We start from the raw sequence: 24,420 nt of genomic DNA, 5'->3' as shown, positions 1-24,420 counted from the left end.
ATGAGAATGGAGGAGGACGGCCTAAGAAATCTGTCAAGGCACGCATCTCCCCGCCCACAGGCCAACAGGTAAACACCATTTCCCAGGAAAAGGATGTTTTACTCATGGGACTTCCCCCCCCCCCCCTTTTTAAAACCAAAATCCAAAAACCAAAGCTTCTTTGAATCTATTCCATCTATTGAATCTATTCCAACCCAATTAGGTCCCCTTTTCTCACACCGTCTTCCATTATTTGTTTCAAAGAATTCCCTTTTTACACTTCTGATTGTTACGTGTACAGCTACCATGTCACCAAAATCTTCAGCTGACTCAGTCATGACACTGATTACTGAAACTGCACACTAGAAAGCACCCCAACATTCCTTCACACAAACATACATGCACTGTAACCAATATTTGAATGATTAAACTTTAGAGGCTAGAGTTTGCATGAACATATTTTTCTGCTTCTCGGACATTTATTAGGAGACAAAGATTTAAAATAAATAAATAAATAAATAAATAAACAAACATAAATAAATAAACCACAGATCTTAGAGCTACCTCTTAACCACACCAACGAGTATGAATTCTGAAACATTTACTAATAACTCAGCTTAACAGAGCAGTTTTCCTGAGTGAAGAATCACTGCACACAATACATAGAAGCTTAAACACTAGACAGGATGGCCAAACAAAAACCTCAATGAGTATGCTTGGTTCAGGGGAAACAGGAGCAAAAGGGGAAAAAAAACCACCCCCCCCCCCCCCCAAAAAAAAAAAAAAAACAACACACTTCCTACGACACAAAGTATACAAGACGGCCAATGTAGTTAGGCCACTGCACAACAAACCTCAGGACGACTTTAACCAGGACTCCAACAAGCACAATTGTTAGTGACCTAAAATGGTGCCCGAGTAGTTGCAACTTCATCTCAATTTTTAAAGCAGTGACCAAAAAAAAAAAAAAAAAAAAGTTACTATTCCTGCAGCCATTTCACAATATACATTACTGCATTTTTATTTTTTTTTTAGCAAATAAGCAGGACCCCACAAAAGCAACGTGTGACACCAGTTACTACATTTGATATTTTATTCTTCTAAAGACAATCATTTATGAGTCATAAATAACCTCAAGGCAGTCATCACCAAATTCTGTAGGTAAAATTAACATTGACAAAAAGTACTTCATCCTATAAACTAAGTTTGATAGAAAAGTACGTCATCTCAAAAAACAAAAACAACACACCTAAAAAGACAATATTTAAAGACAAACATTTTCTCAATTATATTCATTATAATGCTTTCAACACAATATGGACATTCTATGCTTTGGAAAATCTTGAATGACCCATTGCTACAGGTACAGCACAAGACAGCTTTCTGTCCTACCTTTATAAGGCCATACTGTGCCAGCAAAACCCATGATTGTGACTTGTACATGTAACACACTAAATCACTTACAGATGTAGTCATATTTATGATAAATAATCTGAGAAACTATGCAGGCTGTCAAAAACATTGAGGGAAGGCAGCTAAAACCACCTTTTTCTTTATATAACTTATCCTGAGACACATTATACCCCTCTTTACCTCCCACCCGCACTGCTCTCACTTAAGGTCTCAAATTTCTTTCAAACACAGAACAGAAAAAACAGACACTTCAAGTTAGTTTCCAATTTTAATAAAAGACTTCAGTAATCATGGGGGTCTTTAAAATGCATCCATTTAAAAAAAGAAAAAAAAACACCCTAAAAATCCGTTTTAAAATGATCAATTCCCATGACGCTCCCTCTCTCCAAGTGTTATAAAATGGTTGAGGCTGTGATGCTTGGAAAGTATACTTGCGTTTGATTTGTCAAACATCTCTTTAGACACTTCAAGTGACTGTAGTCTTAAAAAACAAAAACAAAAAAGAAAACCTGGAAGACATTTATAAAGCTGGCTAATAAACAGCAGGTTGAAGGCAGCCTGGCCAGCTGTAGGTGCAGTGGGGGGGGGGGGGTGACAACTCCTCCAGCAGCTCAGCTCAGGCCTCCGGCTCCCCTCTCTCGGCCTCCTCCTTCAGTTTCTGTTCCTGCATGCGGCTGCGGGCTGAGCCTGGGGAAAACAAAAAACAAACGCTGCTTCACACGTTAGTCCACGGCAGGGCTCAGGGCCGGCAAACTGTGGAGAAAAGGAAAAACAAAACAAGAACAAAAAAAAACCAAAAAAAAAACCAAACACAAACAACTAACAAGGCCCCAGATGGGAGCGGAGCGACTCACTCATTTCAGCCAGCTTCTGGATCAGTGCTGATTCACCACCTGACCTGCTGGAGAAACAAAGATTAGCACAGCCTTCATGCTGAATCAAGTCAATAAGAAAGATGAACAACAAAACAAGCCGGTTTTGTGAAGGAAGTGTTCAGACAGCTTACCTCCCATCTGCCTCGTCCTGCCCGTCTACGTCGAAGCGCAAGCGCTTCAGGGGTTTGGGGGCAGAGTCTCCTACCAGACTCCTCTTCAGGGACCAATCGGAGCTACTGACCATTTGATTGATCTTTTGGAACTTGTCTGATGCCTGTTTAACAACAACAACAAGTTTGATCAGTTACAACAATAATTTATATAGCACCCTTCACCAAACCAAGTATGCAATGTAAAAGGTGTGGGACAAAAAAAGGGTTGTGAGGTACTGGTATCATGACCAGTAACTGTCAACATGAGTGGATGGCATGACATACTGAAAAGGGTGAAAGCTACATATTCAGTACCAACTAGCACTCTAGCTAACATTCTTTTTTAATTCTTTATGAGTGGGCAGTCTTGTCTGGCTTGCACAAGTTTTGGCTAAAGATTTATCTACTGTGCAAATAAGTTTCCATTTGGAACTTTAGGCTTAATAAGAGTATAAGGGAAGTTAGCAGAGCCCAGTTTTCTAATCAAACTTATAATCAATGGTTGTGACATATGGGTTTAAAATCCCTTACCCCAAATGATTCTCCAATTGATACAAGGATCCTGTACAAAAACACACGCACAAAAAAAAAAAAAAAAAAAAAGACAAACCACTGAATACACAAGTGGCAGCATTGTAAAGGATGAGAGATCCATGGAAGTGTGCTGGCTGTGGGGTAGGTGCACGGCCTGACCTGGTCCGGGGAGTCATGGCAGCTGGAGGGGCACGGCTGCTCTTCAGAGGGGAAATGTAGACGTTTCCACCGGGCACTCGCAGGGGAGAGCTGGGGTATTTGTATGGGCTTCGTGGGATATGCGGTATGGGAGACAGCGGAGGAGGCTAACAAACATAGTACCACCATCAGTAATACAAAGGTTTAACTGCTTGCAACAGCAGCAGCAGCAGCAACGCTTTAATATATTGTCAGGCCACAAGGGGGCAGCATAGTTCACACAGCTGGTAAGCAGTGTGGCAGACAGGTAGAAGCAAGGTGGAAAGCATGAATGCAACCAGTGCACCTTACCCGAGGAGAAGAGTACTGCAGGATGTTAGTCTTCAGCTTCTGCATGAACACCAGGTTGTAGAAGACTATGATGGAGTCATACTGGCCTTCCCTGATCAACACATGCTTGAAGGTCTAGAGAACGTGATGGGGAGTTACAGTGCATTCACAATGGGCCACTGCAGTTTTTGTAGTTTTCATTACTATAGAAAGCAGTAGAAGACTCAAAAAAACAAACAAACAAAAAAAAACCAAAACAACCCAGATCTAATAACTGTGATCCCTTGGGGTCCTACCTCCTGGTTTGTATTGGGAAGCTCTTTGTATGCAGTCACAATTGTCTTGAAAAGCAAATATACATTCTTCACCTTGCATATGGCATACATAGAGGACATCAAAAGCTGAAACAGAGAAGGGGGTCCGCACACAATTCTCTCATCTACTTGGTAAACAAACAGGTGCTTACAAGTCAATGCATGAATTGAAAATTCAAAATATATATCTTAATATAGTTAAATATTTCAAACATGTCTTAGCCCATAATGTGCGTTTACTTTCAAAACCCCAGGTGACTAATTTTAGCCTGGAGAACAAACTAATGTATGCCCTTGGAGAATTCTCCATTCATAACCTTTCCATTTTAAATTACTAAAGTTGGTGATCCTGCAGAGGCAGGGCGCATGCACTACCTGGTCTAGGTGTCTGTCCCTCATCAGCTCATACTCATTCTGCAGCGTGTGCTGAAGCAGGGTCCATATGATGGGCTCCAGCTCGGGGTGACCAGTCAGGAGGCGTGAGAAAAGCATCTTGAGCCGAAGGTAGGCCATTCTGTATACTGCATGCAAACACAAACAGTAACTACCAGCTGGCAGTTCCTAGTTTTTCTATCCTATTTCACATTAAAAAAAAATGTAATTAGTCATTTCTTTCAACTGAACTTGCGTATTCGAAAAGAAAACAAACAATCTGCTTTTTATGCAGTTGTATTTTCTATCACCACTTACAATTAGTTATCCAATGGTTTGTGTTAAATACATTCAATTTTGTGTTGGCAAACTGTTTTGCTGTTGATCATACCCCTCACATTGAAGTATAAATGTATAGGTTTTAGAACCTAAAAAAAATAAATAAAATTAAATTATTTATATCCATCTCTCTCAAATTCATTTAATGCTACACGTACCAAGAAGTTATGCTGCAATTCCACAGGAAGCTCATGAAGTTTTTACCCGAATTATATACATTTATTTACAAGTTTTAACTACACAAGTTGATTTCAGAGATACTTTCTTCCAGTCACTCTGCTAAAATGACTGTGCATGCAGTGCAGTGTTAAAGAGTCAATCAGAATACGTCTGATCCACTAAACATATTCAACTTGCACTTGTTGCCTTAAAACACATTTTTGGTTGAACAAAATGAAATAAACATGTTAACATTCATATAATGATTACTGCTTTTTACAAAGTAACAACAGTTTTTACTGTGCATTTGCGCAGATATTTAGTGCATTCGCTGAAGTTATTTAGTTTCATGCACTTGATTACTGTAGACTTTATACCATGTTTGTAGCCTGCATCTAGGATTTTTCTCTTGCACCTATATTCTGAAAATGCAAGTGATGCCCCCATTAGTAATGTTACAGTAGATTTAATGAATTCAAAGAGTGGAAGATGTTTGTAAATAATAAAATATACTGTGCCGGACAAACATTTTTTTAGCTAATAATTAGTATTTGTGTTTTAGCAGCCCACACCCTTAGATTTATTGGTGATGTTGCACTGAAATTGGAATTTGACAGGCAAATTTAAATGACTGCTTGGCTGATGTCAGATATTCACATCAGCCAGGAACTAAAAAAAAGAAAGCAATTTCTTATACAATATAGTGTCTTTACCTTTGTATGGTGCATGTTGACATTTCTGTGCTGTACGGCCTTTTTAGTGTGCCACCCTGAGACTTACACTGGCCCCATCTGGCCCTCCCACTAAATGTCCTGCAGACACCACTGTATTTCAATTAACAATAATAGTGGAGTAACACAGGCTACTGAACCCACCTTAGCTTGTGTGTCCACCTCTTCCTGAAAATAATCACTAGCTGAATCTGCTACAGTGACCAACAATTAGGCATCACCCACCCCCGACCACCACAGCAGATACAAGTTAGGCCTGTGACTGAACTCACTTTTATCAAGTAGCTAACTGATGACTCACGAAGGTGTGGGCTGGTGACTGAACTATGTACTGACTCTGCTCTCCAAATACAGGTGAGAGAACCAATTGTTAGTGAGGTCTAATGGGGTGCACAAAGTGAGTTTACAGTTTAGCTTTGGAGGCTTGTGTTCATACTCAAGTCAACAATGAAAGCTTCGAGACAATGCCTTCAAACTCAGCTGATAATTCATTACCTTCTTGCTATATAAGAAATGACAACAGAAGAGTGTGAGCACCATGGGGAGGGGCTAATGTACAAGGATGAAAGGAGTATTGCCTTAACCTGCATGTACATGGAACAAAGTCACAGCATCAAAGCTGCGTGGGTAATGAACACATCTCATAGCCTGTGTGACTGAAGCAATCACATGTTAAACACTGAACACCGTCTCCTAGCAAGGAGCAAGGTTTTGAGTCAGGCTGTAGCTTTGTATCGCTTTTAAAGTTTTAAAGATCAGGGATGACGTACATTTCTTGTAAAAGAGGCTGAGAGAATTGGAGCGGAGCTGTCTGGGGCCTTGTGTAGGGGACTGGCTTGAGGGCAGTGCTGAGCTGTCTGCCTCTGCTGTGGGGAGCCGACGGCTGGGCCGCTGAGGGGACAGGTACCTGGCGATGAGGAGAGGGTGGTGAGACACGTGCATTCAGACAGAGAGACAGTCAGAATGAGACACTCACTTTAAAAGAGACATTTGTGTTAAAACATACAAATCAAAAACTCCTCAGGTGGGCCAGCAAAATAACATCAACTTGTTTTATTATTTTGGTGATGTTTTGTCCCTACAACCAAGTTAAGGCACAGTATACATAGAGAACATACACACCAAAATGCACCCTGTTAGCAGAAACAACTCATGAAATGAGCTAGTTAAACACCAACTAAATCAACAACTTCTTTTCCAAACCAACACTCTTAAGAGTTCATATAAGTGATCAGTCACTGGTTTTAGAGAGGACATGACACTATCATCAACCCAATTAGAAAGAAAAGAAGCAAATAGAACTAAGCAGTTGAGCAACTACAAGGATCCTCCAGGATATACCTCCAGACCATATTTGTGCTCCAAAATGTCTGTTCACAATGCTCAAACACTGACACAGAAATCCACACCCAGACTTTTCACGATTCATTCAAAACCCAGATATCTAATTTAATTTGAAGAGATTTAAAATGTATTTATTATGTTACTAATAAAACAGAAAATGTGCAATCAAGTATACTAATAGATATAATTTGTTGTTGATATGTTATGTCTAAAGCGCTTACATCAAATACCAAATGTCCATATTTGTACCAGTAATTCGAGTACATTGAAGAGTTAATGAATTAAACATGAAATCGCATTTAAAAGTATAAGGAATTAAATTTAGTTTATGACTAAAGGATAAGACAATTACTAAACAAAAGAAAATGTTAGAGCTTCCATGAGCTGATAGCTCAATGACTTGTGTAAATAAATAAATAAATAAAAAATAAAATAAATTTTATATATACATTTTTTTTTACATTTTATAATTTTCATACCCCAAGGAAATGAGCACTAAAGTATATGTGCAAGTTCCTAAAAACAACAGAGAATGAATAACTGTTGCATGCACTGTAACCATAAACAAATATTCTCAGACACACCCACCTGATAAGAAACAATGTCAAAGTGAATAGTCTGGATAATTAGAGACTGATCACTGAACACAGCCTTGTGTGTCTCCTACACACAAGGCTACACACTCCTACAGTGAGTGAACCAACAAACACGGATTACCTGGTCTAAAGAGATATGAAAACTTGCAGGTCTTTGAAAGGAGAAAAGGTGTTACTACCCCTACTCAACAGGACAACTACCATAATGTAAGCATTACTGACCACATTTTGCTTTGTCTGAAAGCATTAGTTCTTCCCCATATGTAGCACTATAAACGTGTCATCACTCTAACCACTCTACTGAGTGCACAAATCAAAGTCCACTTTCTGCCAAGTCATTTCAGTTAACGTAATCAGCATACACACCACACTCTAAAAACAATAACGCGGCTGGGGAGATGCAGAGGTCAGGAAAGGAGTTTCTTTCTTCATCACCACTGCATGCTGGTCACTGACCGGCTTGGGTATAGCCATGAGCATCCTCCACTGCTGCCACAGCCTGTTCCTATGGGAAAGGACCTTTGCCCAGCTGAAGGCGTATTGTTGTGAGCTCTTAAAGTAAGGTTTAGCCAGAACCCTCAGGGTTATAATAACCCATAAAAACTGTATGCTGGTTTGTGGGTGGACAAAGGTTAGCGGTTTCGTAAGACTGGTATTGCATGAACAGGTCATGAGCTTGCTCCTCAGACCCAGCCCGAGCAGCCAAGAGTTCCTGTTCAACATCTACGGAAGTCTAAAATAATCTCATGGGTTAAGGAGACAGGATGCTTAGTCAGGATGCTGACTAAGCATTCTTCTACTAAAACTGTCTTAACAGAATAAAAAAAGGCTAGCATCCATGTCTGGCTCATTCTTTAACCCGTCTTGTCCTTGGGTAGTCATGTTTAAAACAGGAATATTAATTTTGGGAGAATTCAATCTTTGATTTGTATTGAATCACTAGCATGATTTCCCTTAATTTGTGTCCTGTTAGAACCCTGTCGTGAGGTTATTACTTATTGTCAAATGCGCTGCTAGACTGCATTAGTGTGTGTAGATGATGAAACCTTAAAACTTACTTTGCTGGAATACATAAAAGGAATATCACAAAATCGGTCTTTCCAAAACTGAAACTACTGTGAATAAAATTCCAGTGACCATATTCACATCACTGATTTCCTAATGGATCTGAAACTAGCATACACAACCCATACTTTAAACCTCAATGATGAAAGCAAATTTTGGACCTAAAGATTTTGTAGTACGTGACTAAATCATTTGTATATACTCAGTACAAAATGAACTATAATCCCCGACCACTGAGCATCTTACAGATCAGCAGCTGTATGGCTATGCTGCAGAGGCTGGTTCAGAGTGGCCGGAGGCTCCGCCTGTTCGCCAAGCCCTTCCTCTCGAGACTGCCTCAGGAGCTCAAACAGGGGGGAGTCCTAGGATAGAAACAAGACAGACAAGCTCAGTGTTAACCACAACTGTCCCCAGATGCTACTGCTGTACGTCCATTATGAGTTGAGCTAGCTTTGCCATGAGCTACATGTTAAATGACATTTAAATAGTCTGAATATGCTGTTTATTTCTTTTAAACAAGCCACACTATTTACTTTCCTCCTCTAAAATGTTTAACCAAATGACCTTTCTATAGGTACATCTGAAATGTGACAATATGTAAAAACAAAGCAACAAAGAGGTACAGCATCTGGGAAATTTCCTGGAAAAACTAGAGGGTTACTACAAAAGATATTGATGATGGAACTCACGCAAAATTTTGTGTGCTCAATAAACACCATGCATTCATAACTGCAAAAGCACATTTGACGTCATGGCAATTTTTTTTTAGCAATTTCTCTGGGAACTTTTGCTTTGCCTTCTCATGATCTGAGAGACAGAAACAAATAAAACCACATACAATGATAAAATCAATGGAAGCTACTTAAGAATATAATGTAAATGAAATCATGTGGTTCTCCCAGTGCACAGGAACCAAGAAAAGTGGCTAAGCAACAAGAACTGGTAGTGAGAACATTCTCCTAGCTACATGCAATCAAAAGCAAACTGGGGCAGGAAGGGTGAGGGGAGGGCCACATTCTATTGCTCCTCCCCATAACCACCACTTCAGCTTGCTTGTCTGCCAAATGGCTCATTCTAACAACCGCTGAGGCAGCGTGTGAACTGTAGCACTATGGCCCAGGGTTCCCTACAGAAAACAAGGGGAAATGGAAGGACTTACTGGAGTTCACATGTACAAAAGGACTGAGAAATATGCAATCCTGCCACTAAAAGGAAGGCAAAGACCACTGGAAATTGACATCTCCAAATGTGGAAAGAAGAACATTTGAAATAATGGATTTAAAATAGGTTTATGGCATCATTTCCATCCCACTGAAACACACATGGGGGGAAAAAAAACCCCAAAAAAACCCACCATTTCACACAAGATGCAGAAGGTATGTTTAGAAATTGTTTAGTATGAACATACACTCAGCGAATCAAAACTAACTGAATTTGCCATTTTAATCATTTACTAAATGTTTTTGCTAATGAACTGGGTTGAAAACTCAATATATCTATACACAATGCTATCTCTGGATTTGTCACCATTCATGTGAAAATTTGTCATACCTGTAAGTGTGAAAAATTGCTGTCACGGTTAGTTTTGTAAATGAAGATGCAAGGCAATAGCACAAACGACAGCTGTGGGGTAAATGATGACTTTAAGTACATCCTGTACAAGTCAGTTTTCAGCCTCGTGTTTCTACTAGGACTGGTTTTCAACATGGTGGCTTTGTACATCTTCACTTGTACACTGAAACAACGGAATGAGACCACCACTTACATGCTGAACCTGGTGGTGTCTGACACACTCTTTGTACTCAGCTTGCCATTTAGGATCTTTTACTTCATCAATCGAAACTGGCCCTTTGGGGAAGTTCTCTGCAAGCTCTCCGTTACGCTGTTCTACACAAACATGTATGGGAGCATCTTATTCCTCACATGCATCAGCGCTGACCGCTTTCTGGCTATTGTTTACCCATATGCTTCCAGGTCCTTGCGCACCAAAAGGAAAGCAAAACTCGCCTGCTGTGCAGTCTGGCTCGTGGTGCTGTCAGGCAGCTTTTCGGTAGGGTTTAAAATGGAAACGTCAAGTTGGAATAACAAGCAATGCTTTGAGAACTACACTAACACACAGTGGAAGTCGACCCTATCAAAGGTCGTGGTGTTCATGGAAACTGTGGGCTTTGTTATTCCACTGCTGATCAACGTTTTCTGCTCCATTATGATGTTGCGGACCCTGCGAAACCCTGACGTCATTAAATGTGGAGGGCAGCTGAACAAAACCAAGATATTGCGCATGATCGTGGTGCACCTGCTCATCTTCTGCTTCTGCTTCACACCATACAACATCAATCTAGTCTTTTACGCCCTGGTCCGAAGTAAGGTCATTCAGAACTGCACCGTAGAACATGTGGTCAGAACCATTTACCCCATAGCATTTTGCCTTACTGTCATGAACTGCTGCTGTGACCCTGTAATTTATTACTTCACCTCAGAAACCATTCAGAATTCCATCAGGCATAAGTCTTACGCCAACCGCAGAAACACAAAGGACCGCGATGGTTTGGACAGCAGAGACACACCAATGAAGAACTTTAGGTCTCTGAGAGCAAAATTCATGCATGAGTCTTCTGTGTAAAAAGAGTATATATAAAAAGAAGCCTGGCTTTCTAATTTAAAATACAACAGCTTAAAAAAACAACAAAAAAAACTGCTTCATAATTTTGAATCTTTGACAAATGTTTGAACATGGGTTCAAATCGTGTTGTGAAGTTGCCATGAATGTTTAGAAATCAGTGTGCATCCACTTAACTGCTTAGTTCATGTGATTTATATATTTGTTCAATTAACAATGTATTGTAAACAGTATTCATTATTGTTTATCCAGCCACCCCCGCTCCCTTTGTGTTGTTCACAAAGCTAACATTCATCTTCAGTAGTGTTTAGACTTTAGCTTGAATGTAGCCTCAAATATTGATATTATTGAACACAGAATGCAGTGTGAATCATTTCTAATATGGGGCCTACATGTTCTATAATGATGGACTTATTGATTACATTTTATTCAGTATATGTGTATAAATAAGTGTATAGAACAAAATGAGTGCTTTTTGTAGAGAACCTTGATTTTTGCATTGTATTGATATGTAAAGAAACTTTAAACCTTTGTTTCCAACTTTTTTTACAATTTCATTTTGTTCCTCTTATTCAGTGGTGTGCAGTCTGCAATGCAAAACATTTGTGCACAATGAAGCCAAAAGCAATTTAATAATGCAATGCAACAATGACAGTTTCCGTTCAGCTCACTAGCTAGACTTGAAATACAAATCAGAAATCCCTGACATTAAGCAAAACGGTAACGCTACTGCCAAGGCAGAGTTTAGTACAAAATGGTTATACCAGATCCATCCTACTTCCTTATCTGCAGCATATGCCCACAGATAAAAGACTATCTCAAGAGAAGACCGAAATAAGCACTCCAGGGGAATGTGTGAGTGTGCTCTGAATGTCTAAAGCTCAAGTTAAATGAGAAAAAACTTTCCAAATGCTGTGCTGCTTGGACATCACAGGTTCAGTATCTGACGTCATGCTGTCAGCTCCAAGAGACAGCTCACGTCAAATACACAGACACCACACAGGCTGAAACACTACCACCATCTTCTACTTACATCAGTCAGATTTGTATTTTACTGCAACAGGTTGAAAGCAGCTACCCTACCCGAGATTTGAACGTTAAATGGGTGCTCTGGCTGCTATGCCAAGGAGCTGGCTCTTTGGTCTAGTGGTCAGAGCTCAAGTTTACCTCCCATCAGATCTGGGTTCTGAGCCCCAGTTAGGGTGGCTCCCTTCAGGCCTCGTTACATTTACATTTTTAATTAAATAAATCCATGATCGGCCCTTTGTACTTTCATAAATTTGCTGATATTTTTGCACTTTTTAAAACAGACAACAACTCAATGCTTTTTCTTCCTTAAAAACAAACAAAAAAAAAGCAACATCAGAAACTACAATGGCAAGAACAAGATTTTTCACCTTATGAAAAAGCAGATAAAAACTCATTAAATTGAACTTCAAGTGCTATAAATATACTGTGATTATTTTATCCAAGGTCACTGCCAGTTTGTAATATGCTACATGGATTAAACTGTATACGATGCAAAAGGATCACTGACCATAAATCCCAAATTTATACTCTAAAAGAGGAGTTTTGTACAAGGCAATTCATCTTTTACTGCTTCAAATATAACTATAAAGAGTGGGAATGAGAACTTGAATGTGACTGAAATGATTTTAAGGATGGGTATGAAAACAAGCATGTAACTGCATGCCTGCAAAAGGGAGGAATGCGCACAGAGCATTCCAAAATGTTCCCCAGCACTCCCCTTCCATTGGAATCAACCCCCTATACCCCTTCAGTGAAAGGACTGAAATCAAGAAAGCAGAGAAATGGTAATCCCATTTACTGGAGAATGTCAGTTTTCTTAAGCATGCAGTGGTACATGCAATTCTTTAGAATGGTAAACATGATTCTGCAAGTTGTGAAATAGTGCCAAGTGTTATGAATATTTGAGCAGTATGATTTAGGAATTCATAGATTGTAAAAGGACAGCTCTAAAAACACTAATTTTGATAAAAACCAAAAGTAGTACTTAAATTGAGGCTAAATAATATCTACACATTCAGCTACAAATAATGCAATACTTCATTATGTTAATAAACGTAACAGAATGAAGCATAAATAACATTAGAAAAAAACTATCCTATTCAGTTCCTTTGCACGGTTTGCTTGAAGATTGAAATACCTAAAATGAGGTGTGCAAGCACAGTTCCTTCAGCGCAGAGCAACTAGACCACTGGACAAAGTCAGGCAGACATATGTAGCTGCCGACAACTGAACGCAATCACGAGGCCCAGAATCAGTTCCAACAAGGTGGAACTAGTAAGCTGTAATGCGCAATCTTGTGTTGAATGCCTGCAACAGTGTGCCTAAGGATGAGTGAACTGGTTTTCAGGTGTTTCCCTAACAAAAGCCATCATTATTTAATAATAAAAAAAAAGGAGATAATTGCTAAACCACATTTATGGGGTCTATAAAAGATAAAAGCGGATATCCTGCCGTAGTCACCGGGGACCTCTGGAGACATGGGGAAGAAGTGATAAAAGAAATGAAAAATGGCGTGAGTAAACTGTATGAGTTATATGAAGGAACAGGGCCACAGTCACCAACACCTGCGACGCTGATGACACAGACAATGGAAGCTATTAAATACAATCTAGGCTGGTTCTGCAAAGGGTACATACACATGTGCAGTGTGCAAATATTGAAAGTACATAGAAGTGCAATAACTTATGTTTGCCATGCTGCTTCGTTGACATCGGTATGATTAGTTTGACCCACTGTTGGTCACCGTTGCTCTCAGCAGGCAGGTTAATCATTTTACACAGGGATAAAGCCTGTGGGCTTGGACTGTTGCTCCCAGGGAGACCAGCACAACTGCAGCCACAATGGATCAGCTGAACAAGACGGGTACGTTGCTGCCGACCACCTGCACGGTGGACACGGGCTACCGTTTTGCCTACTACCAGGTCTCCTACAGCCTGATCTTCGTCCTCAGTCTGGCCAGCAACGGCCTGGTGGTGTGGCATCTCTGTCTGGTGCCGCGGGCCCCAACCAGCACGGCTGTCTACATAGCCAACCTGGCCGCTGTCGACCTCTTCTTTGCCATGTCATTTCCACTGCGCATCTATTACTACCATAACCTGCACCGTGACAACACCTGGTCACCAGGTAGCACCTTCTGCCAGCTGACCTTCGCCCTCAAATACGTCAGCCTGTATGGGGGCATCTTCTTCCTGGCGTGCATCGGTGTGGACCGCTACCTTGCTGTGGTGCACCCCCTGCAGCACAGGTTGAGGAGCGCAGGGGCTGCCCGGGCACTCAGTGCTGCCATCTGGTCACTGGTGTTGGCCCTGAGCCTGACGCTGCCTGTGCTGCTGTCGGCAGCCTCGCCTGGTCATCGAACCTGCCTGCTGGACCCGGCTTTGCCACAGCAACAGCGGCTAATTGTGGGGGCGTTGGGCCTGGTGCAGGCTGCCTTCCTGCTGCCCGCACTGCTGCTGTTCTGCAGCTACGGGGCCGTGCTGCGCGTGCTGCGCGGGAAAGCGCACCGCCTCCACTGTCGTCGCCACACGCTCGCCGTCATCTACGTTGTGCTGGGGGTCTTCCTGCTCTGCTTCGCCCCCTACCACATCAACCTGCTAGGCTACACACTCACCCACCTGGGCCTGTGGCCCAGCTGTGGCCTGGCCAAAGTGACAGCCACGCTGCACCCCGTGGTGCTCTCCCTGGCCAGCGCCAACTGCTGCCTTAACCCGCTCGTCTACTACTTCTCCAGCGGCATGTTGCACAGACACAAAGGTGGCAGCACTGGCGGTCGGTGAGCTTCTAGTGCTAGTTACAGAGAGAAAAATACTTTCAAGGTAAAATTTGTTTGACTGACGCTACCATGGACCCTGAAAATCCAACTTCAACATTAAAATGTACTCTTTTTTGAGAACAGTTTTAACATGAAATGATAGTGAGGTAATTAAATCTTTATTTGTACATGCTGAGGAAGTTATTCTGTGACTATTATTTTTAAATCAGAACCAGTCAGTCATGTGTAGTAATGCACGTGACTCACTGTTTTCCATGCGAGGCTCTCCATGATCTTCTGCTCACAGCGGCCCAGGTGCTCGATCATGTCGTGTTTCAGGGTGGGCTCCGCCTTGATAAAACTCTCTATCACTTTGTAGAAGTCAAAGGCATGAAGGTGGAAGATATCCAGGATCCAAGGGAAGCGCAGGTCAGTTTCGGGAGATTCGTCACCCCCATTCTTCACACAGCTGCCTAGAGTTGGTCACATACATAATTAAAATGAGTATAATTATATGAGTATAATACATAATAAAATGAGTATAATACATAATTATAATGAGTACAAGGCTTAGGGAAAGGTCATTTTTCACTTGGCTAGCATGTATTAAACATCATTCTTCTGTGGGAGCTAAGGATTCTACTCTCAGTAAACAGTCAAGCAAAATTAACATTTAAATTAAAATAAAAACAATAAATCTATGGGTTTAGTGATACAGCAGTCAGAATAGTATTTGTACAGCTAAAGAAACGAAGTAGCTTTAACCCAACTTACCAAAATAGGTTGCCATGACGACCTCCAGTGCACATGCAAGGAGTGAGGTATGAAATGTAGCATTGTTGAGAAGTTTACTGAAAAAGAAAAACAAAAACAACAACAAAAAAACCCCCCTCAGTGTCTGTGCTTTAGATCTCAGAGCCATGACTGATTCACTAGGTCCACCGATTCACTGAGAAATCTTCATAAACAAGCTGTGATGTGGTGATTTAGCCTGTTAACACAGGCTTTTTACCTGAAATTTTGCACAGAGAGTCTCTTCTCCTCCTAATAAAAACAATGATACAGTCATAAGAAAGTCGAGAGGAAATGCAAATGAGGTTTTACATCCATAAGCAGAAGCTGTACTCACCGATTTAAGTATCGACTCCATCACTTTGTAGTAAAGCTGGACACCAAGTGTAAACCTCTGCAGAACAGACAACACGCTCAGTTCCATTTCACAGCACTAAACCTAGATCTGTTGACTGGATGGAAATAAATTATTCATTACTTTCTTGCCGAGGCCTTCACAGCGCTGGCCAACAGCTTGAGCAAACTTCTGGCTGAAGACCTGACCTAGCTGTTCGACCCGGCTAGTAATCTCATCCGATGGGTCCACTGTACAGTTCTGAAAGAACACACCAATGAAACATTAACAAATTATTGAGAGCTATATTTTAAAAACAAAAAATAACCATATGATTCAACATGAAATGGAAGCTGGGTGTAAAAACTTCAGCACAGTTACTGTTTTTCTGGTTAGAGGTGTACCTTGAAGTAAACAATTAGACTGCTGGAGGGCTTGTCACTGACTGAGGTAAGTTCTCCTCTCAGCTGTTGGATTGAGTTCATAGCAGCTCTGGTAAATAAAAAAAGGATAAACCTTTCAGACAGAAGGGAAAGCATGTGTTTTTGTGCCGAGAGAAGTGAAATACAAAGCAGAGGTTACTGAGAGAGTGAGAGATGCTTTAGTTTAGAGAGGCAAATTAAGTCCACCAATGTACATCTGTGGACCTTTAAAACCAAGATAAAGATCTGGTATCTAGTGAATCAGTAGGGGTCTATGCAAATAGATAAAACTGACATTACATGGCATATCACATAAGTAACTGCTTGCCAGAAATCAGTAACAGCTCAAAGACTCCAGAGGTCTAGCAACATGACAGTTTGACTCGCACATAAATTCAAGCCCACCTACCTGATTGGAGTCTGTGGTGGAACAGGAGAGTTCTCCTCCCCAGTCTCATTCTTTCTGGGAGTCATCGCCACTGTAGTGCTACTGGAAGAGATGTGATGTACTATCAGTGTGATAAATGCAAACATGTGACTAAAGAGAAAGAACTGTTCTTACAAAGATCGTGGATGTACAAGGTTAAAGGCAACACATACACTAGTGTTTTTTCTGGCCGGAGTGTCTCATCATCAACCAAGAATAGCCTTGCATCAAAGTCCTTGTTTTTACGGTAGATCTCTTCATACTTTATGGACAGAGTGTCCACCTATGGAGAGGACTAGATTAAAACATTGATCTGAGATCTCAAACCTAGAGCATATGATGGTACAGAAGGGTTTTACAAGCCATTACATTTTGCTGAAGCAAAGGCAATAGTACCAGTTCTCAAAGAGCAGAGGGAATCCATAAAATGGAGGCAATCAAATGCCACAAAAAGCACTTAGTTACCACGCAACTGAATGTAGACATTCAATTTACACGTTTTCTGCCAATATGTCTATCCATTCAGAATTTTAGCTCAAAGTAAATATTAACAGATCATTTTCAACACTGAACATAATTGGCTCTTAAATCCCTTTCTCCTGGATTCAGAATTTTATTGGCATTTAATATGCCACAAGAACTTATAAGTAATGTTGGTTCTAGATTAGACAAGTAGTTATGCTGTATTGGTAGCTCAATCTTAAGAGCACGTGAATGGAAACAGGAAATGACAGCATTATACGACAACGTGGAAACAGCATTTACTTTCTCTTAAAATAAAAGGCAGATGTAAAATTTAACAGTAAAAATAAACATGTAGGAAAATGATCATAATAGTCCATGAACATAGTTCTCACTGCAGCTTATGACCTTACAAGTAATGTACCAGTTAGCCAGCAGCTTTCAAAGTGACAGGCAGGCAAAACCCAAATGCTTTATGATATTAAATACTTCACAAAATTCCTTACAGCCGGCAGGTCTTGTGATCCCAACAGGTTCAGAGAGTCCAAGAAGACAGAGAAACTGCTTTGGTACACATTTTTTACCTGCAATTACAAGAAGCAATGTGGTCAGTGCAACTTGACAGTTGCCAAGACAGTGCTGGAAACTGCAATGTAGTGCAGGAACGCATATAACAGTGCACATAAGGGATATTAGTTGGTTAGTGAGCCAGGATTTTGAACGCCAAAGGAAAGATCATAGGTTTACTGCCCATTTCTAACTGTTATGACTTTTTAAAATTTACCTTGTGTTGGTGTTTAGACTGAAAGCAAGTAGCTACCTAGCTAGTATAGGTAACTTTAGCTACTGGCAAGTTTTAAGAAACACACACAAAGTTGTTTCATTTTAGGGCCAAATCACAGTTTTGTAAAGGGGCATGCATGTAAAACCAGATATGGGCATATTTTACCCCATCCAAAGTCACATACATATAGACATCAGAGAACAACTTTTTAAAATAGTGAATAAATGCATTCTGAGTCACCTTTAAAACAGCTTGGCCCTTCAAGAGTTTCAGATCTTTGTGGGCATTTTGACTGAGGCTGCAAAATATGCTATGTGCACACTATGATGCTATGGTGAATGCTTATATTTGCATGCAAGATGGTTAAAGATCTGGCCATTGTAGGAAAAAATAATTTGCACAAGAATATAAGTAGTAGATTGTTCAAAGAACAATTTAGAATGTTCACAACTCTTATTTAGCACACTATGGAGTTTTTTTCTTATTTTTAAATTTGTTACAGTGCTCCTTCATACATTATATCCTTCAATGATGCGGTAAAATACAGAGGCCAGCACTGCTATAGCAGTTACCACACAGGACAATGTGCTAGCAGAGCTTTATGTATATTTTTAAATGATTTCTCGATCTATGACTCACTAACAAGAAAACATGAAGGACGTGCATGAAGCACATGAGATTGCAGAGAAAGTGAAACTGGCTAATGGTTTAGGGAGGAAACTGCTCCCCAAAAGGAAATGAAACATACAAATCCAGTTCGCACGCAGCACTCATACTTCAGCTCTCAGGTAAACACGACCACATGTTGGCATTTCCTGACCTCATCTACACTGCAGTCGCTCTCTTTACAGAGAGTCTCCAGCAACTGCATGTCCACCTCAGGAAGCTGAAGCTTGGCTTTGTTGCGCCTAGAAGTCCGAGTTGGGAGGCCCTGGGTGGAAACACTGATGGCTGACTCTGATATGACAGGGACAGAGAGACAGACAAGCTTGTGGATCACAACTCACAATGCACCACTTCTCCAAGTACTCACATCTTTAGTTAGAATTAACTTTACTAGATTAAAACAAAAACAAAAAACTACTAGATTTCAATCCATTTGTTAGAAAAATAAATTTAATAATTGTACCAAATGCAATAAAACAATGTACTAGGCTGACTGATTCAACAGAAACAATCTGCTTTAGTACTAAACTGCTTCATTCTCTAGAGACTTGCAGATACACTCTGCACTCACTGTAGAGCGGCTGGAGGAAATCAGATGGACAGCGCTTGGTGCAGTATTCCAGGACACACAAGAGCAGCTGGAAGGCAATCACCAGGTCGTCCTCCATCTGGAGGATGCTTCCTGCACAGTCAATGAGGTACAGCAAAGATACACAACATGGGCCCATAGGGTGGACTCAGTGTTGATGGCACATCCTGTTGAAATGTGCAGTGGCCAAACTGCACTCGCATACCCAGGCATTCAATGAAGCAAACAATAACACCACAGTTTCAAATTCCCCACAAATACCACATACCAGGACTTTGGTGAAAATGACAAAGGTGCTTAGGATACAGAGGCACTGGTATGAAGATGCGAATACATGCGGTTAGTCAACTATTTAGCTAATAACGATTTGACGCACCTTTGGCCAAAAGAAACATGATCCAGGTACAATATAAAAGCTCTTGCCTCCTGTATAGAGAGAGAATTGCGAGACATTTTGAAATGATAAAAATCTAAATTTTCACAAATTTTCCATTTTTACCATTTTGCATTTACCCCAAATGTAGTCAATTAGACCTGGCAAAATTTTAAACTATATAAAATCATTTCAATTTTATATTTGCCAAATGCCATAAATGTAAATATGTAGTCTGCACTTACAAATGTAAGACTAAAGAGCAACCATGTTAAGATCTGTACAACCATGACTACTCCTTTCAAATTTAAGGTGCAAGTAGTAGTAGTGTGCAGTACAGCACAAGAAGCTTTTGGGTACAGTTTGGCCTTCAGACAAAAAGTAATTTCAGTTAAACATGACTGCTGCCCAAACAATATGACATTTAGAATGTCTGTGAGGCATCGCCTAAGAAATTAGGTCACGTGTCTAGACTACCATTGGTGCTTTGATCCAACACAAATAATAAGAGAAATGTTGGACACCAAGCATATTTATGCTGATCAATGACATTTTTAACCAAACCACTGCTTTAGGTAAAGCTGTGAATGTAATAACGGATTGTATTTAAAAAACAAAAAACAAAAAAGCCCAGTAAGGCTATAATGAGTAGGGAACAGAAAGAATATGTTAATGGGACTTTCTACTTACTCATCATTAGGCACAGAATAGATTTTATCACATGTTCTGGGGAAAGAGGAATTTCATGTTAGTTAATGTGCTCCTCAGTTCATTTAAACATCCATATGCTATCCATATGCTTTCAGTACAACAAATCCTCTACAACACACATTCATGTTTTTTGCATGCATTTCTTCAGCATGCAGTCTACAACTGACAGCTGCTTATTACAAGCTGTCTGCGAGTTATAAAACCATGGAGCAGTCCTGCCATTTGACTGCAGCTCTTCCTGGGCTCTGATCAGTCCTTTCACCATCCCACCTGTTTACTACTCAACCAGTCTAGAAAACAGACTGGAGCTGAGGCCAACTGGCTTTCCTGTAAGGAAGATGGCCAGGCAACTCCAAGGGCATTTTGTGCAGTGGGAATACTGTTGTTTCATTGGAGTCAGGGGGAAAAGGTCAACAATAAGGTATAAGCTGAAAAAAGGAGGGGGCAGAGGCACAGAAATGACAATTTTCTGATTAGCGATGTCAAAATCATCCACGGTGGCCAACCACCCTTCAACCCGATTAAACCAGACCCAAACCCTGAAATCACATCATTTCATTTCACTGCTCAGAGGGTGTTCATAAGCAACCTCAGTCTGGCCAATGACTTGTAAACTTCAAAATTCATTTCAGACTGTTGATATACACCCTCTAAACAAGTAAGACTAGAAAAAGAATAGGATAATTTCCCACCACATTGCCTGGATGACACCACAGAAACAAAAGTTTTACTGGAGAACTGCAGGGCTCCAGATAGCTGGTATCCAAACTGAATTACAACAAACTAAATTAGGGTAATACTGCACTATTATACAACAACATTACATACAAAATCAAAGCATCTTACTATGACCAGTTTCATACGACAATAAGACCTATAAGTAATGAACATAATACTCTTTTTTAAAGCTTCTCAATTGTTCTGACTAAGGGGAGCTATTGCAGCAATATTTATAATGCTTCAAACTTTCTAATCAATGCTGGTTCATGAACTGTAATTTTGACTGGAACACCACTTCGAGTGCAGACTGGCATACCATTTCCAAAGAGTGTTATGTTTATATTCAGACAACACAATACAAATCACAAATGATTCCTTGACAAAACTGCAGCCATGGTGCCAGATACGCCACAAGAATATTTCATTTAAATGCAGACATTCTTCTACTACTACTACTACTACTACTACTACCACCACTACCACTTCACACTACGATGTCACAATACTGCAACTCCACTGTCTTGTATTAATTTACACAAATGTGCCAGAGTGAAGATAACCATGGCACTGCATGATCGACCAACAAACATGGATTGTTTCAGTACTATTCTGACTTCCTGTCCAACATTTGGTCAACAATTTAATCCACAAAACCATGGAAACAGTCTTACTTCACAAATCTTTGATAGAGCGCCAGCGAAACCTCATACTTCTTCTCGAGCCTGGTTACAACAGAGTTCACTTTCGAGCTGATTGTGTCCACATTCTCGTCCATCCCCCTCAGTAGGTTGATGAATTGTTTCACACTGCATTGGAACAACAAATATAAATACCTAGGCTAAATATCAGATTCAAGGTCAAAACAACTTAAAAATCAACAGTTGTGATGGACATAATCCCCTAAAACAAAATGCAACCAGGGTAAACAGTGTGGTACAAGTCAAAGCTTGTCTATTAGGACAAATCAACAGAAATCAAGTAAGCAATTGGAAGCTACTAGTCTACATAATTGTTGTTATCAAAGTGATGAAAATTTGTGAATAAACTGAGATGACTTGCCAAAGCCCACTGTAACATGAAAACTATGGCAAATGTTAACTGAATCAGTATAGCTGTCCTTATGAAGTGCAGAAATGTAATTTATCACAAACTGAACATTTACATTGCTGAATACACATTCCAATTAAATGTATTAACAACTTATGCTCAAGTGTATGATGGCATATCTGCACCTCATACTGATAGTTAACATGGTCAGTTTTTATGCTGTTACAATGCACAAAGTAAGCTGATGTTTCGTCACAAACTTATACTTTCCCTTCATTAAAAGAACCACAACAATGAGGCAGTATCCATCATTAAAGGTTTGAGAGCCAGCAGCTGCAGTTGCTCTTCAACTTGCTGCATAAAGAGATGGCTTAATGACAAGGCTTAAGATGCATTGGCTAGAATCTTAGATACTATTTGTGAAGACGTATTTGTCAGCGAATACCCCATGCAAAACATTAAAATATTTAATATGTGTGGATATTATACTCAATACAAAATCTAATTTTATATCCTTCAAAAAAAAAAGTTATATCTTTATCCGAATCCCACATGAGCTCCCATCTCAGCTCAGCTCTCTGCTGAGCTCCTCCCTTGACCTTAGCATTGCTACTGTCTCTAAACACCAAGGGGATGTGCAGCTTGCCTCAAAACAAAGCCATCAACTTGCCACATAAATCAAAATGTATATGTGTTTGAGTACATACAGGCTTTGACAACCAACATGTCCAAGGCTCACGTTTTATTTCAGAGGAGCAACCGTTCATCTCCTGCTAGCTTTTGAATTCAGTTTATGGAAAGCATCAAGAACACTTTATAGACAGCGAACCTTCATTACCATGTTGTTCATTTTGAGGGTCTTACCTCATACCAACTGCTTTTTGAAAATCTGTAAAGGTGAAGCTGACATCTTCCATGTCTGTTGCTGAAATGAACATACAGGCTCCCCAAAGTTGTTTGTTTGAACCCTGCATCAAAAGGTACCACGCACATACATAAACTTCATGTATCTGCACTATCGACAAAAAACCAACACCAGCCGGCTTTGAATACATGAACAATAAATGCCTTGCAAAAAAAGAAAAAAAAGACTACATACATTTACTTTTTCCGCAGATTTCACCATCGTCTCCCAGATTGCCCATGCATGGTCACACACGGTGTTAGTCACCAAGAGGTCTTTACAAAGGGTTACAAACGCTGAATCCTTCTCCTTGTGCCTGCCAAAGGATAATGTTAAAACCCCTTTACAGATCACTCAAGTTTGGCAATTGTCATTACACTTTGTACAGCAGGCTAACGGAGCTAGGGAAAAGTTTGGTACATCTTGTGTATACACAAAATAGGGGTCCAGAAAAGTTTAGTAAACGTACATCTCCAATTTCCGTTTTGAAACTTCATCTAGTTCATTTTTAAAAGAACAGCAACAAAGACTAGCTAGCTAACGAACTTAGCTGGGACATCTGTTTGAGTAAACTACGCTAGCTAGCATTAGCTAGACGCCAAAACAAATGCACAAATAAGCACGAAAGCGGAGAGCGAGAATCTCCTAGCTAGTGATTAACTGCTTAGATGAATAACAGGCAGACTATATAGGAAAGACATCAAAAGTCTTACTTATCTGGGGAAATGACGGAATGATCTTTACTATCTGGAGAATTCTTCTTGCTATTCGATTTCGAGTCCTTGTTTGGAGGGGTCCCGATGTTGCGCTTTTTGGGAGGCATAGCGAAATCCAGCTAGGGCACGTCAGGACCGGGTTTTCAAGATAAAACACAGCAAAAGTGAAATGGAACCAAACGTTACTTCAACTAAAAAGAAACGCTTAAATGTCATAAAACTTTAAGACATAGAGTCGCCCGAATTGCAATCTACCCTCGTCCACCTTTAACCCTCAAACCGCGGGAAAACTCCTCTGCGCAACATCCTCTGAAATGCCGTCATTTCCACAAACAGAACAGACGACGGTTAGACATTTCGGGACAATGTGAAAGGGAAAGCTCTAGAGACAAACTGTTGTTTGAACAATGACTTAAAGCTTTATACTGAACATTGCAGATCGCAGTAGTTCTAATGCTGGTGTTATACTTAATTTCTGTCTACTTCTACTGTATTTTACTCCGTTAGCAGACACGCGAATCCCATTCATGCTGAATTCTTCTGTAGTAGCTAGCGTTAGTTAGCTAAGATAAATCCAAAGGAGCTAGCTAGCGGCAGCACATCGAATGCAGTATTACATTTATTTTAAACAGTTTTTTAGTTAATACATGGGAAATGTATTTTTGTGGGGGATTCGAGATATTAAATATTTCAATCATGATATGCTAGACGGATATGCAAACGAATTATTT

General features: G+C 40.2%; 3 protein-coding genes across 7 annotated transcripts; 2 read left to right on the top strand and 1 right to left on the bottom strand.

Annotated features, from left to right (window-relative positions):
- Positions 1 to 1,043: 1,043 nt before the first annotated feature.
- On the bottom strand, positions 1,044 to 23,973 carry rb1 (retinoblastoma 1). Of its 3 annotated transcripts, none has more exons than XM_027004631.2 (27): positions 23,687 to 23,973; positions 23,169 to 23,289; positions 22,934 to 23,037; positions 21,694 to 21,828; positions 20,282 to 20,317; positions 19,595 to 19,644; positions 19,201 to 19,311; positions 18,784 to 18,920; positions 17,686 to 17,763; positions 16,891 to 17,000; positions 16,700 to 16,780; positions 16,273 to 16,360; positions 16,013 to 16,129; positions 15,872 to 15,928; positions 15,755 to 15,786; positions 15,517 to 15,593; positions 15,010 to 15,215; positions 8,588 to 8,703; positions 6,107 to 6,243; positions 4,111 to 4,256; positions 3,718 to 3,822; positions 3,443 to 3,556; positions 3,113 to 3,258; positions 2,951 to 2,981; positions 2,399 to 2,541; positions 2,247 to 2,293; positions 1,044 to 2,079 (listed from the first exon to the last, which is right to left on the bottom strand). In XM_027004631.2, exons 1-27 carry the CDS (start codon positions 23,794 to 23,796, stop codon positions 2,009 to 2,011), a joined length of 2,706 nt encoding a protein of 901 aa, XP_026860432.2. In that variant the 5' UTR covers positions 23,797 to 23,973; the 3' UTR covers positions 1,044 to 2,008. The 3 variants fall into 3 exon arrangements, with proteins under 3 accessions (XP_026860432.2, XP_026860442.2, XP_026860452.2); XM_027004641.2 differs by having other exon boundaries at positions 2,247 to 2,290; XM_027004651.2 differs by having other exon boundaries at positions 16,700 to 16,777.
- On the top strand, positions 9,384 to 12,524 carry lpar6b (lysophosphatidic acid receptor 6b). 3 transcript variants are annotated; one of them, XM_027004681.2, is made up of 2 exons: positions 9,384 to 10,704; positions 10,822 to 12,524. In XM_027004681.2, the coding sequence occupies exons 1-2, from the start codon at positions 9,933 to 9,935 to the stop codon at positions 10,962 to 10,964; spliced, it is 915 nt and encodes a 304-aa protein (XP_026860482.2). In that variant the 5' UTR covers positions 9,384 to 9,932; the 3' UTR covers positions 10,965 to 12,524. The 3 variants fall into 3 exon arrangements, with proteins under 3 accessions (XP_026860482.2, XP_026860465.2, XP_026860474.2); XM_027004673.2 differs by having other exon boundaries at positions 9,389 to 9,717; positions 10,033 to 12,524; XM_027004664.2 differs by having other exon boundaries at positions 9,387 to 12,524.
- LOC113574040 (lysophosphatidic acid receptor 6-like) lies at positions 13,832 to 14,957 on the top strand. The gene has a single exon (XM_027004693.2). The coding sequence runs from the start codon at positions 13,832 to 13,834 to the stop codon at positions 14,765 to 14,767; it is 936 nt and encodes a 311-aa protein (XP_026860494.2). The 3' UTR covers positions 14,768 to 14,957.
- Positions 23,974 to 24,420: the final 447 nt, after the last annotated feature.

The sequence above is a fragment of the Electrophorus electricus genome, chromosome 6 (genome assembly GCF_013358815.1).
Source record: "Electrophorus electricus isolate fEleEle1 chromosome 6, fEleEle1.pri, whole genome shotgun sequence".
Classification (NCBI taxonomy): Eukaryota; Metazoa; Chordata; class Actinopteri; order Gymnotiformes; family Gymnotidae; genus Electrophorus; species Electrophorus electricus.
This window is presented reverse-complemented; position numbering and strand designations above follow the sequence as displayed.

Excerpts from the sequence above, each read along its gene's own strand:
- rb1 (XM_027004631.2), bottom strand. The coding sequence starts at position 23,796 with ATGCCTCCCAAAAAGCGCAACATCGGGACCCCTCCAAACAAGGACTCG. Across the intron at positions 23,038-23,168 it reads AATCTGCGGAAAAAGTAAAT|GGTTCAAACAAACAACTTTG; the intron begins GTATGTAGTCTT and ends CTTTTGATGCAG. Across the intron at positions 4,257-6,106 it reads CAGCCTCTTTTACAAGAAAT|TATACAGAATGGCCTACCTT; the intron begins GTACGTCATCCC and ends GTTTGCATGCAG.
- lpar6b (XM_027004664.2), top strand. The coding sequence starts at position 9,933 with ATGAAGATGCAAGGCAATAGCACAAACGACAGCTGTGGGGTAAATGAT.
- LOC113574040 (XM_027004693.2), top strand. The coding sequence starts at position 13,832 with ATGGATCAGCTGAACAAGACGGGTACGTTGCTGCCGACCACCTGCACG.